Below are 15,244 nucleotides of genomic sequence, written 5' to 3' on the forward strand. Positions count from 1 at the left end.
TGTCTGTGTTGCATGGATTCCAGTATCAAATTTTCTAGAGCCTGTGTTCATATAAATGCTGATGAAGTGTTAGCTGCTATCACTGTGGTTCCCTACCATTTTATAAATAACTGTACTAAATGTCTTATTCTCAGACCTGAAACTGGACTAAAAGCTACTTAAGTTTGCAAGCTCTGTAAAAAATAAATAGAAGTTTATTTTTGTTCTAGCAAATTTACAGTACAAAATCAGTCCTACAATATGTTTCAACAATACTGAAATTATAAAAAGGATCTACTGGTATACCACAACAGAAATTACTTTTCATGTAACCTATACTTATTATTTAATTGGAGTGTTACATAATGCCTTACTGTATATCTTTGTCCCCACTTGGCATTTTAGCCAGCAGTGAAGCTTCATCAAGTAGGAGCATGCAGCATTCAGGTAGAAAATGAAATTATATACATATACACTTACACTAACCATTCATGCCGAAAAACGAGTAATTATATAATGTCCCTGCTCTTGTATTCCTAATTAAATATCGATTTTTAGAAACACCTGCACCCGCTAAATGTATTGCTGTATAAAACATCTCACCTGTCTATTGCCAACAGAACAGAAAGTAGCAGGAGTAAAGACAAGGAGGGGGAGGGTGAGCTAAAATGCAGTCATTTTGGACAGCCATTAGTCTTCTGTTGCAGCCATGTTGCATAAACCCCTCATTTCAGTGATCAGCATATCCCTGTTCTTTGTTCTTGATCTTTGGCTGACACTGCATTGAATTTTGTGCCATGGTGTATTGTGGTTAGAGTCCTTTGAGTACTGAAGGCGTGGTCCAGGGACATGAAGTGTCTCTAAAGTTACGGAGGTATGTGCTTTTGGACCAGTGCTCTTCTGTAAAGGTAGTGTGTAGGAAGTAAACTTGCGCACGTCGCAGCAGGATCCATTCTGCAAGCGACTGCTCACTTTTTTCTTTCCGGCAATGCAGCGTGTGTGTTGGGTTCATTGATCTCAAATCCCTCGTTTTCATATATGGCTGTTTCCCCCTGAACGTCCTTCTGCTGTCTGAGCAGAACGGCCTTGTTCACATCCGGCCCTGCGAGTGAAAGAGAGGAAAAGGGGTCACGTGAATTCACGACGTCGGTTTGTAAAACAGGAAAACAGGCCGTGTGTTTTAATGCAGGCATGTTGCCTGAGCTGGATTTTTTACTTTGGAATGAAACTGATTTCATAAGGTGAAACATCCACGCCCCAAAATATGCTGAGGTATCATTTCTGCTACAAATCTGAGTCTCATATTTTCCCCTGAGGGACGTATTATAAGATAAAAATAGAGTTGCGGAGTGAAGATCATTGCACAACACAACACGGTTCAGTAATACGCCAATTAGTGTAAAAAAATAAATAAATCATTGCGCAAATACAACCCAGTATAGTCACATTAAAATTTGTAGCATATCAAGGCTTGCCGATATCGGAATTTGCTTGCGTAATAAGAAGTTTCGTAATTGTGGCTGGAAAAAAAATGGGAAATGGAAGAAATTGGGAATTGGCCTCTGGGATGCTACGAGCAGGAGCGTCACTCTCCAGGATCTTCAGACACTTGTGCGTACTTGTTGACATTACCCTGTGTGGTATGCGTGAGTGTGAGTGAATGTGAGCAAGTATGTATGTACATGTGTGTGTGTGTGTGTGTGTGTGTGTGTGCGTGCGTGCGTGTGAATGCACATGTCTGTGTGTGCGTGCGTGTGTGTGTGTGTGGCTGTACTCACCAAAGAAGCTGAGGAGCACGGGCAGGAATACCAGGCCGTGCACCATGCCCAGCAGTGTGATGACCAGGTTCAGTCTGAAGAAGAAGATCTGGATGAGCTGTGCCTTGGCAAACGCCAGCACCACGATCCCCGGCAGATTTGTCATGGCGACTCCTGCAAACACCTTGTGGAGGTACGGTACAAAAGTGCATCTGATTACCACAGAGTCACAGCAGAAACAGAAACAGAAACACAGACATAACACAGTCCTACCCGTGCATGCTCACAAATTGTTTTTGTTTTTCAAAACCACCCTGGGTTGGAAATTCAGAAATGCAAACTAAATTCCTGACAATGCTCAACTAATGAGTCACTGTTAATCTCATCTAGTGACAAGCTGAGAATCGAGTGTTGCCATTGGTTGTGAGCTATCCTATCAGTTGTGTACTTACTGAACTGCCCATATTAGCAGTCGCCTCTTTGGCTCTCTCCACACGGGTGGGCAAGGTGCTGAGGGCGAAGGACCGTGTCAGATGGGACACAAACTCCACAGAGATTCCCACAGCCTGGGGCAAAAGAAGGTACATAGCACATTGTTCCTTTTCATTGTGAATTCTGCTTGACAAAGTCCTCAATGTGCTCTTGATTAAGTCTGTGCTTGAATGCTAACTGCTAACCCTGGCCTGAGTGGCTACAAATAATAAGATGGGAAAGGTACAGTGGGTGAAGTGGCAGTTAAGCAGATATAGTATCATTTAAGCAGTAGAACCTCTTGTCTTTCCTCCATCTGCACAGAATGAACAATATCACAATGACACAGGGCTGAAATAATAGTTGGTGCGTAGAAACAGATCCCATACTTTTTAATGTTATTGTATAACAGGTTCACCATTTTCAAATCTGGCAACACTGAGTCGAGACATATAAAAATGGCAGCCGAAGTCTACACTGACCGTCACCAGGTTGATGAGGGACACGGCGTTGTAGTCGATTCCCCACAGGGTCATGACCCCCACGGTGTCCACGGTGATCATGATGATGGTGAGCAGGTTGAGCAGGCCCGAGCGCAGGTCCAGGCCCAGCAGAATGCAGCACACCACGAAGGTGGGCAGCAGGCACAGGGAGATGTTGAAGAGGCCCTCCGACACGATGGTCAGGTACTGCTCGTAAAATACGTACGGCACGCTGGGCGTGAGAGAGAGGAGAGCAGGTAATTAATGGGCGTGTACATAAAAGTACCCATGACAGCTTGCTTAGTTTGATGTGAACAGACATTGAGAGAAAGTTCGACAAAAAATCTGTTACATTATTAACTGCAGCATATAACATTTTACATTCACATTAATTCCTCCCCAGTTTCTCGTGTGGCTTATCTAGAATTGCACTTCCTGAAACACAGCCCTATCCTACATGTCTTAAAAAAAGGTCTGTGTGTGTTATTGACTGGCATTTAATGCTAGACTAATGTCTCTTTGCGGCACTGCCCTCCCTCAGGGCAGCTAGCCAATCACAAGGGTGGTTCCTCCCAGTAAAACCCCAGACGTGAGGGAGGAGGGGGGGAGAGGGGGGCTTGCGTACGTGTACGGGAAGACCTCGAAGTCGGGGGCAGTGCCGGGGATCTGCCGCATGCCGAGGGTGATGTTGGCGGCCAGCTCTCGCGCTTTCTTGAGCGCCGCGGTGAACTCCTGGGAGTTGGTGAGCGGCGTGTGGTACGCCATGAAGCGCGTTGCTGCAGCGGGGGAGGAGGGAGATGAGGGGGGGGGGGAGGAATCAGGTCAACATGATGTCATGGCTAAGGGCACTTTATCTTCCTTTTGTGCTTTTCATTGAACTATTTCTAGTGAACTAGTGAAATGCACTGAAAAAAACACTGAGATGACTGATAAAGGTTTGCATTTGCATTTTTGCATTACATATACCGAGAAAAATAAGGATGCCCAGCTGAAAATATGCAACACGCTATTTCATACAGGGTATCATAGTACACCAGTGATAAATATTTACTCGCTTTCCACACATTAACCCAGGGTTGCCGGTTGAAATTCCGGAGCCGGGACAAAACTTTCTCTGTGCGTGTCATTCAATAATATTTACCACAAGTTCACAGACCACTGCACCCCCCAAGACCCCCCCCCTGTATCCAGAGCCTGGGACAATGTACCCAGTTATCCCCCCCCTCCCCCGATGGCAGCCCAACATTAACCAGCACAAAAGTTCCGCAAAAGTGCAAGTGTTGCTGCTGTCAGCCTGGAATGCAGTATCTTGAGTGGAGTCATTCAGATTGCCTGCTTATTTAGTTTATTAGCTTATTTCCCTCATCAAAATGACAATAACAGTCCTCACTTTATGTGATAGTTTTCTCTTACCTATTATCTCTCCGTTCGAATCTATCTTCACTGATGTGTCATAGGCTCCCAGACCACTGTCAATTTAAACAAAAGGAGAAATCATCATCTCTGTTGTACTGGGAATTAGGGGTTTTGCACAGTAAGCACAATGATATATAAAAATTATTTGTGCACTCATTAAGAGACACTCTCTCTTATTCTAGCCACAGGTGCCACAGGTGTTTCTGTGCGCGAAAGAACTGTATTCATTTGCAGGTGCATGAATAACAATCAGTTTGAAAGTGTTGGTAAGAACAAAGTACACCATGTACTGCACCTCTTCATACAGCGAGGTTTGACTGACATTTTAATTAAAATCTTATGTGGATTTGGTAAATGCCATCATGCACCTGCTATCTGTGTGTAGATCCTTTGAGAAATGTGATTGTTCGTGCTAATAAGTTGGACTGACCAGCCTGCTCGGACTGGTTTAGATATGCGTGTGATCTGTGGTCTGTGACTCTGTCTGAAAGAAAATACTGGTGTAGGTTTTCCCCCCAAACCTTCAAAGTGCTTACGTACCCCTTGGGGCACTGCAGGTCAGGCCTGTTACCCAGGAAGTCAGGCAGGAACCTGTTGAACTGCTGCACAGTTGGTCTTAGGACCCCATTTAGATGACGAGGTATACACCTCCTGTTACACGCAGTCACAGCTGCAATCACAAAAGGGGAACATACTGTTGGCAGCAGGCTTGCATGCTCAAAAACAAGGAAATAAAACGTGCCTTGTGAAACCGGTCGAATGGAATAACACAGGGAAACCCATGGTTGTTTCCAGTTTTTGTATATAATGCACTTTGGACTGTTTGTTTATAGGCTTTCACTTCTTCTGTGGCACTTGCTATAAATGCTGTGATACATTGCATTGGATATTGTTTGCCAATAAGCTATGTTTAAATGTATCTGTCCCTATCAAATAAACATTAAATAAATAAATAAATAAATGGTACCCACTCTGATCCGCAGGACAGAAATCCCCTATATCGGGTCCCTCTGTGTAGATCCGGCAGCACTTTGACGCAGGGTTGAGCCAGTCAATGAAGTCATCAACCCAAGAGGACGCTGGGATAGCCAGGTAGGATCTTAGGACGGAGATAAGGAAAGGTCAAACAGGTGGAAACGTAAGTATTCTGTTGTTTGAACAAAAATAGGCCTCTCTTATTTTCTCTTTTGTCTCTAAACATGCACCCACTCTGCTGAGTAATGCAAAGGAAATCAAAGCCAACTATTTGCGAGTAATGGCTTAGTAATTACCCAATGAACCTCCCGAACCTACTCTAGATAGCTGATTACGCAACCAAATTATTTAGTAACCTGTGGAAACTGTAATAAAAAAAATGGTGAGTAGCCATATTTGTAAAACAGACCTTTGTCAGTTAGTCAGAACATACGTGCAGCATTTAGATTAGTAATATATAAATCCATGCAAGAAACTATGGCAAAGATCAAGGGCAATTCACTAAGGCTGGCACACGATAAGCAATGGTGTTTCTTTGCGTACATACAGCCACTTTTCACTTCCATTTGAAATCCATTTAGAATTACTTTTAAATGATACCTTTACTTAATATATATTCTTTTCAGAGTGTGGCTGTAAGTAAGACTGAAAAGTGCAGTCTGCTGTTAACTGAGGTTCATAAATTTGTGACAGGTTTTCCAACAGAAACCCCTTATTTCATCATGTTTTGTCATCCTGTCACCCCTGTGTATTGCATTTTGGTGAATAACCAACCACAAAAAAAACTCCATATTGAAGCATTGTAGTATATTTCACTTTCTGGAAGCCGTGATAATTTGTGTATATTCAGCTATATATTGTGAGGTTTTGCAGTGTCTTGATAACACATTTTATTTGAATATATTTCCATTTTCCCTCAGGTGAAGGCGAGGCACTCACAGCTCTGGGTGCTCTGTGGCGTACTGTATCTTCTGTGTGAGGGAGAAAGGATCGCAGCCCACACTGGAGCACGTGGCGTTCATGCCCTGCACCGTGGTGAAGTTAAAGCCTTTCGTGGTGATGAAGTACGTGGGCACGCCCACCTCAAAGTACTTGAACAGGTACTTGAAATACTCAAGCATGTAGGAGTCCTGTCTCGTGGAAAAGATGGGTGGGTGGTGGGGGAGGAGGGGGGGGGGGGGGCGGGATAAGAGAGGCAGAGGATTAAAATGTAAGTTCAAAGTCTTAGAGATGTGGAAGAATGTGAGGGTGCCTGCATGGAAAGCAGTGGGGGTGGTATGTATGAATGAAGGACGCACCTGTGGCAGGGCCAGCTCCTGGTCCAGACCCACGGTCACATGGAACATCAGAAAGATGGATGCACAGAACATGAAGAGGAACAACACCATCTGGAGGGGAGAAAAATGAGTGGGAGGGGGCAGGGGCGTCACAGTGGGGGGGAACTGACTACCCAGGAGGGGGGGGGGGGGGCTCAAAAGGCCTGGACTAAAGAGATTTCTTTGGTCTACAATTTTAAGGGGGCCCACAGAGACTGTGGCACAAAATGTCATGCTACACCCCTGATGATTACGGGAATTTCCCATTTTTGGTTAGTCACTGGTTACATCATTGGTTCCTTGTATATAAATAAGACCTCCTAATGTACTGAAGAATACCTGCCACTTTTGCATTCATTCAGCTCACCTAAGCTTGCCCTTTACCTACAATCTAAACTGCATTACATTCATCAAGCAGATGATGTTCTCAGTGACTTACAACATGAGAGAAGATAAGCGCCTCCACCAGAGTTACATGAGCAACATTTTCAGACCTGACCACCCCAGACCAGGAAGTACATGGCCTAGCCTAATTTAGAGCGTGTAGTCCTCTAAGACCCAGAGCCGATGGCGGGCGAACGTGACAGGCGGAGCGGGAGCGTACCACCACGAGCCTGGTGGCGGGGTGCAGCAGGGCGGGGGCGTAGTAGCGCTTCATGGCGGGTTTGAGGAAGCCCTGGCTGGCGGCGCCGGGCCGCGGGCTGGACACGGTCACGCAGCAGGCCAGCTCGCAGCGGTTGGCGTCCTGCCGGCGGGCGTCCAGGGAGAGCAGGGCCACGAAGGCCGTCATCTGCAGCAGGAAGTCCATCAGCACGGCCAGAGCGGCGTACAGGGCGAAGGACTTCACGGCCGGCATGGTGCTCAGCGCCCCTGAGACAATGCAAGGGGGACGCATTTTAGTGACCAACACAACTCTGTACTTCACACGTGACCCACATTTCTGCACATGCAGCTGTCCTTCAGCCACCTGGGTCCAATAATTATTTTAAATACTATAATCTTCAAGAGTAGATAATTAGAATAGACTGAAGTTTAAAGGGTTCAAGTCTTTGATGTACTCATGGATTTCTGACAATTCAAAAATATACATATTCAGGACAAAACTATTCTATTGTATGTTTGTTTATTTTTGTTAGCAGCATGTCCTGTTAACAATTCTCAGGGATCTGCAGCAAGTAATTTTGCCAGCTTCCATAGCAGTGGTTCCCAACCCTGTTCCTGGAGATCTACCATCCTGTTGGTTTTCATTTCAACCCTAATTTGGCAAACCTGGCTCTACTAATTAGCAGCTCGATGAGATGTTTAGCTGTTGAATGAAGTTTGCTTTGTTAGGGCCGGAGTGAAAACCTACGGGATAGTAGATCTCCAGGAACAGGGATTGTGAATGATTGTTCTATAGTATTTTAAATGTATACTCGACTCAGGCCAGCTCTCTTCTTGTCCTGGGTGTTGTAGCTCATCCCAGTGTCACTGTGATATGCAGCAGGTGCTCACCCAGAAAGAAGCAGATGGATTCAGACATGCTGCAGAGGAGCATGCTGGGAGCGACACTGCCCAGGACTCGGCCGATCTGTTCCTCCCGCCTCTCCCCCGGCCTCCGCTCGTCCCTCTGTGTGGGTATCGTCACGTTAGCCATGTGACAAACGTCACGAGGTTCGGAGGGTAGTAGCGCTACAATGATTCATGCCCTGCTAAAAGCAAATGTACTCGCCCTCATGTGAGGAACTAAATGAGACATTGTTTTCATTGGAATACATTGCTTCCTTTTAGGCGAATGATGGGAATATGTAAATCAGGGGTGACAAATTAAATCCTTGAGGGCCACAATGCTTGCAGGTATTTAATTAGTAGCCATTTAAGGTCTTGAGTGCAAATTATGTGGATTCTAAAACACAACTTTTGAAATATCGGAAAATACAGCTGACCCAAAAAAATGATGGCAAAAAAATATCCCATAAGCAGTAAATCTGGTGTATAGATGAGTAAAGCGGAACAATGTCCGGACCTGATACTCCAGGACGAGGATGAATATGTTGTCAGCTCCAACAGCCAAGACCAGGAAGGGCACCACCTGCAGGATGACCAGTGAGGAGGGTATTCCCACCCAGGCGTAGAAGCCCATGGAAGCCAAGACAGAGCAAGCAACCACCAGGATCCCACCCAGGCCCACCAGGAACTTAGAGTCCACCTGCAACAGAACACCTGCAACCGTCAACCTTTGCCCATTCCATCCCACAATCCCACAAGCATAAATGGCATTACTCCCTATGGTAGAACCCAAATGGTCATGTACTGGCCTCGGCACTACGATAGAAAAAATAATAATAATTCTGTTGAATCCTGGTGCATCAGACCTTCTGGTCAGAATCCAATGCATGGCAAGGTCTACAGAGTAATGGCCACAGAATGACATCAGAATGCCATTGTCAGTAGGACCTTGCTGTTTACTTTCTGCACAACCTAAACCATGTTTGCTCTATATGACAGCCCAGATCCATTCAAGACTGCCTGGCTTTCCAGTGCTACTGTGTTTCAATCAATGACTCAGTCAAACCTGGTAGAGAAAACATTACAGGCAATTTACTGAACCAGGTGGTTACGTTCATGACAAGGAGCATGAAGCCATGGACAACAGGGTCTGAATGTTCTATAAAATGTCCGTTCGTTAATTGAATTTCAGTTCATTTGCTGAAATGACTGAACTGAAATGAAATTGGCCCCAACCCTGAATGACACAATGCCCATTTAATGTTAGCATGTTTGGCTATTGGGTTTTGTGTGCAGGTCTTCAAGGTAGAGAAGTGCTTACCAGTATCCGTTTAAAGGAAGAGTACTCCCCCAGTGCGACAGCTATATACACAAAGATTACAGCGTAGCTAATCATGAAGATGGGGATGTCCTCAGCGGTTGTCCGATTGATCTCATCTTCCAGTGATCTCTGCATGGAGAGAGGCAGAAATGGTAAGGAATGCTGATGTTTGTTTCTGCAGTACTCTGACAGACAAGCAACCTCATGGGACAACCCTGAGAGTGTTCTTACATTTTACACATGATCACTTTATAATTTGATTATTGAGTGATTAAAAGCAGCCACACCTCCGCCATGTAGGCAAAAGTGAAGTTGGTGGTGGGATCTAGTTGGTACTGTCGCATGATGGCCAGGAACATCTTCTCCCATTTCTCCACCAGGGTGAACTTGGTAGTGCCTCGCGGGTAGTTGTTCAGGGAGAAAGTCATGATCAGGGCCTCAGCGGTGGTGTACTCTTCATCTGAAATGGACGTAAATAAACAGGGTAGGGGGGTTACGACGTCACCAAGAAAATACGCCAAGGAGGTGTAAACACACAAATCACCAAGCCACGAGCCAACTTAAATGTATACATTTTTGCTTGGTTGTATTTCAAGTGCAGCTAGTTCCAGCTAGTTCTTTAGTGTAACTGTTTTGAGGTGGGTGAGGTTCTGAGTATTGGAGTAATAGGGGATGCATAACGGCGTGGTGCAGTCTTGGTGGGGAGAGAAAGGTATCGGCGTCTTACTCTCATATCCGCCCACAGCCAGGAAAGGGAAGACGGGACCGCCGAAATCTGCCATGCAGCTCAGATGCAGGTCTGTGATGTCTTTGAAAGACAGCGGGGAGCTGCAAGCAAAGAGGTGATGTTCATTTCACAAGGAAATGGCCGTGACGTACCTGAGAAAAAAACTGAAGAGCGTTGCACTTCCTTTTCCTGATGTGGCTCTAGTTATGCTCAGTGAGATCACACACACAGGTGTGTGTGTGTGTGTGTGTGTGTGTGCTTGTGTGACTGTGTGTGTGTGTGTGCATGTTTCAACTGTTTTAAATCAAAACAAATATGTCTCCATATGTAATTTCTTTTAGATCTCATTACATTTTCTGTCGAAAACACTCCTATGTGGAACATGAGCACTGTTATGTCACTACTATTTACTTTTACAGGAAAGATACCTTCACAGTAAATTTGATTTAAAGCAGACATACTTAACACAGTAGATAAGGTGGTCCCTCCAGTCCACCTCCTGGGTTACACCTAAGCTGGTCATGTTGACCTTGGCGTTCAGGTTTTTGAGACTGTTCTGGAAGTACTGTGGCAGGCTGATAACAGCACAGTCCGTCAGCGATGGGTTGTTGGGGTTCAGGGGTGCATAGCAGACGTCCTTAAGGCTGACGGTGCGGTTCAGCTCATCTGACCAGAATTCTATCGCCTGTATCCGTGACTGCAGTTCCAGCGCCTGAATGATTAGATCTTTGGAGAGGATGCCACTGAAGTTCTGCTGACCAAAAAGCAGAGAGTTGTAGGAGTGGCTCGGACGACCAGGAGCGGTCAGGATGAGCTGGTTAGTCCGGAGGAATGGATTAAAGTACTTGTCGTGGAAGTCCTTCTCTCTGCGGGCGCGGCTGTTGGGGGCAGACCAGAGCTCCACGGGGTCAGTGGTCAGCTCAATATTGATCAGGCCTGTGGCAAACACTACCACTACTAGCAGAGAGATCAGCAGCACCTTTAAGGGGTGCCTGGCCATCAAGGTTCCCCATCTCTCAAACAGGGAGCCCAGAAAGTCCTGCGTGGCCAGGCTGGCCTTGTCTGAAAAGCTCACCTTCTTGGGGTCGATGGCCTGACACACATCGTTGCCGTTCTTGTCCTTCACCTTGTCTTTACCCTCCTCCTTGTTGCGGCCTCGCAGGAGCACCCCCAGCAGGACGTAGCCCAGGAAAGTGAGGCAGATGAGGCAGAAGATGATCAGGCATATCACCAGCACCCCGTCCGTCCCCCCGATCATAAAGGGCTTTCCTGGGAGAGGAGGGGGAGGGATGACGGGGCAAGACTGCGCGCAGTCCTGACAAGAGCACGGCTTGCCCCCAGCTTCGCCGCTCTCGTTGCAGCCCAGCACCCGTCCGGCATAGGGGACAATGCCCGGGGGCACTGGGGCGCCCTCCGGAATGAGCCGAAAGTCAATGTCCAGAGGGGCCAGGCCATTGCTGGAGTCGCCCTGGAAGTCGTACCAGCGTTGCGGAGTGCACAGCGTAGCACCGTAGCGGCCGCACATGGTGGCAATGGCAAAGCCGCCGGTGGTAGGGATGCGCACGCTCCGGCAGGAGTTGAACGAGCCATCGGCGAACCTGGTGCTCACGTAGGCCTGGTAGGCCAGCACGGCCTCTTTGGTCTGGTTCTGGACGTCGACGCTGGTGGTGCGGGTGATGTTGACCGTCTGGCTCTGGTCGGGGCTGCAGGTGTTGATGCAGTGCAGGTGGCCAAAGTTCTCGGCGCAGGACGGGCATCGGATCAGCAAGGCCTTGGACAGGGTCAAGCTGCTCTCAAGGGACTCGAGCTGGTTCAGCGAGCAGCAGGCGTAGGTGTTGTTCGCCCCGTTGTCCAGCATGGGGCACACCTTCTTCAGCTTCAGGTAGTGCGGGCCCTCCAGTTTCCTGGCCTTGTTGTTGTCCACACAGGGAATGATTGAGGGGACCAAGCTGCCATTCACCAGTGGGTTTTTCCCACACTCTTCGTAAAATTTACAGATGCCTGGCTCAAGCTGAGCTTCAGAAACAGCCTGTGAGGACAAGACAGTGCTTATGATCGGACTCAGGAGGGCAGAGAAGCTCTTTCCTCTCACTGCTCAACAGAATCAGCACTTACAGTATAATATATGCTTTCCCGTTTGTTTTTTAAAGTTTTATTTTATTTCCATTGTGTTTACACATTTAACAAAAAGAAAAAAAACAGAAATTCAATTCTCGAGTATTTTAAATCCATAAAAAAGAAAACTGAGTGGTTCTAAATTTGTTTTTCCATAATGTGACTGCACTTTCATAGAATTTATTGCCAATTATTCAGGTAACATCTGCTAATTGTCTGTACTGTACACGCTAGCTACAAAGAGAATAACTGTTTAAGCAGTGGAAGTCTTTACTGGGGTTTGATGCAATCCATCACATTAACTGCTAAAATTTCATTTTAAACATTTAAAAATTAATTTGAGAATTCTGAAAAGGGAAAAAGCAGTGACATGCATTTGTTATTTTAAAAATTGTTTCAAAGGCCAAATCAGATTTTCAGACCACCAGCTATATGGCACATACTCTACATTGGAGGAATACACGTCATGGACAGTTTCTAGTAAATTTACATTGAAATATTATCATTAATACAGGTAAATATGCATTGATATGTGGACATAATCACTATCCCTGTGAATCATATGATTTTTACATTCTTACTAACCATTAAATTACTCATTGAGATGAGTCAGGTAAAACAATAGGCAATTGGAGGATTATTAATGGTTGTTCATTAGATAGCCTCTAGAGGAGGCTGAATTTGATTCTTGCCTCCAGAGAACTTACCTGCAAGCTATACAGTAACACCTAATCACTTGAAAATGCAGGGTTGTAATAGGAGTATATTGGAACAAATCTTTGGAACATTTGTCATACAATGAAACCACACATTATATATATATATATATATATATATATATATATATATATATATATATATATATACTGGCAGTCATTTATCTGATATATTTCCCCTTTGTTGAGATATTGTGTTGACAATAAAAAAGTAAGATAGCATTACTGTGTTTAGTGCTTGTTAATCTGTTTATGGGTTTTGCTTTCTTGAAGCTTAACTATTCACCACCCACTGCAAGTTTTATACGAATCAATGGCACCTCTCACAGGAGAATTCATTTCAGCAGTTATTTCATGACCCGTTCATTTCAACCTGCTGCCCATCTTTGGATGGATGATTGTTGGATATCGTGAAGGCCTTTATCGAGGCTTTTTATGTATCTTGAAGCAGAATACATGGAAAAGGTGTCTATGTGACTAATGGTGTGTCAGTTCCCCTCAACTACATCATTAACTCACCATTTGAGCCTTGAATTTTTCCATTACCAACTGCCTCAGGATTGTTCTATTATAAATCAGCATGATATGCAAAAGCGTAGTTGGCTTGTGAATTAACTGCACCATTAAGAGTGAGGATTCATGATTTAAGACAATCCAGGAGTGAAAAGACAACTTACCCAGCAGGCGAAGAGAGACAGGAAGACAAGGGTGACGGTACGCGTCATCGTGAGAGTCTCCGAGCAGCCGAGTTTTGGCAGTTTACTCCAGAGGAGGGGGTCGAGGGGTAACCGGCTTGTGGGAGTGCGGACTCCAGGTGACCAGCCGGGACTTTGGGAAAGAGACCTGCCCTGTGTGTCAGGAAGTCCCGAGTGAGAGGGGCGGGGGAGGAGGGGCAGAAGGCGCAGCTTTTGCTGGGCACTGCCAATGTCATTGATGGATCTGATCTCTCTTATCTGGCCTGATGTGCGGGGCGCCAATCCTGATCCACAGTAGCTGGTGACGGGTGACTGATGATTAACCCGGCGGGGGGTGTTGACGCTGTGCTTTCGAGGCGATGGGACGTGAGGACAGAAACGATACTCCCGAGAGCGGGTTAGCCAGTGCGCCACCCACAGCGCGTCGTCATGGTTTCACCTCAGTCAGCCCCGACAAACCTCCCCTGATCAATAGAACAGTTTCCTGGTTAGTTGAATGTGTTTGCTGTATGACTGCGTGTGTTATGAATTACTTTATTGCCTTGTTATTTGACTTATTTGACTCATGTTTTTTTGTTCCTTGTATGAATGTCTCAGAACCGCTTTACAGATTTTCACTCCATTGTAAATTATGCCACAATTATAGTTCCTCATTTTCTTCTGTTTGAAAAAAATACACTTATTGATTAAGAAGAAAATGGCTGTCCTGGGCAGTACTTATTTTGAATGAATTCTAAATAATGATCTAAATGATAGCGAAAAGTGAACGTGCTTGCTGACTTGGATGCTATACCGTTGCAAAGACCTGAGCTGTATTGGGGTTAACCCAGTCTGTTTATGTCAAAACATCTAGATTCCAGCTTTTACTCATGGGGATACCAACAGTATCCCAAGGGTGACAGTATAGCCTCTAGTCCAGTGGTAACCAACCCTGTTCCTGGAGATCTACCGTCCTGTTGGATTTGACTCCAGCACTAACAAAGCACACCTCATTCAACAGTTATAGATTGCGTTGAGCTACTAATAAGCAGAGTCAGGTGTGCCAAATTAGGGCTGGAGTGAAAACCTACAAAATGGTAGATCTCCAGGAAGAGGGTTGGTTACCACTGCTCCAGGCTGTCATGCTGTGCAGCCCCTAGAGTTCTGCTCAGTGTATATACCACAGAACATTATGCAATAAGGGAGTGTGACTGTATAATTTAGTATGGATCTTACTGTGATATAAGGATGGCTCATATTTAAGGATGGCTCATATAAGGAGTGCACTTTGCACCTTTCTGTGGCTTTCTGGCACCTGCCTCCTACCCTGTTCACAGGTGAGATTGCTGAATAAACAGCCACTGTATATCTCATACCTTTTAATCCAGTACGCTAACAGTCATGGGCTTACCATACATGTGACAACTGACCTTGGAAAAATTACCTTCAGTTATTATGCCCTTACACTGGAATAAAATACAGAGCACTTTAAATATGAAATCATTGCTGCCACTTCACCAGTTCAAAATTCTGATCTCTGAGCTTTTTAAGTCTAATGTGTAGTTGTTTTTCATTTCTGTTGTCAGTTTAAATATTAATGATTTCTTTTTCTAATTTTTAATTTCGGTTCCATTTACTAACCCCCCATTTTTTTACACTAAATGTTGTAAAATTTTATAGTCAAATTTTTCACACCTTAAGTATTTGATTTACTGTTTTAATGTCTGTAACTCAACACCATTATACACTATATGACCAAAAGTATCTGGACACCCCGTGGTCTGGTGCTGTTTTTCATGGTTTGGGC

The 15,244-nt window shown here is 45.2% G+C and overlaps 1 protein-coding gene across 1 annotated transcript; it reads right to left on the minus strand.

Annotated features, from left to right (window-relative positions):
- Positions 1-172: 172 nt before the first annotated feature.
- Positions 173-13,644, minus strand: npc1l1 (NPC1-like 1). Its single transcript, XM_035379990.1, has 18 exons — positions 13,441-13,644; positions 10,394-11,961; positions 9,933-10,033; positions 9,493-9,665; positions 9,206-9,334; positions 8,402-8,584; positions 7,891-8,005; positions 7,001-7,266; positions 6,379-6,468; positions 6,020-6,210; positions 5,077-5,204; positions 4,646-4,775; positions 4,103-4,158; positions 3,315-3,465; positions 2,690-2,921; positions 2,189-2,302; positions 1,758-1,920; positions 173-1,081 (listed from the first exon to the last, which is right to left on the minus strand). Exons 1-18 carry the CDS (start codon positions 13,486-13,488, stop codon positions 948-950), a joined length of 3,972 nt encoding a protein of 1,323 aa, XP_035235881.1. The 5' UTR covers positions 13,489-13,644; the 3' UTR covers positions 173-947.
- Positions 13,645-15,244: the final 1,600 nt, after the last annotated feature.

The sequence above is a fragment of the Anguilla anguilla genome, chromosome 10 (genome assembly GCF_013347855.1).
Source record: "Anguilla anguilla isolate fAngAng1 chromosome 10, fAngAng1.pri, whole genome shotgun sequence".
Taxonomy (NCBI): Eukaryota; Metazoa; Chordata; class Actinopteri; order Anguilliformes; family Anguillidae; genus Anguilla; species Anguilla anguilla.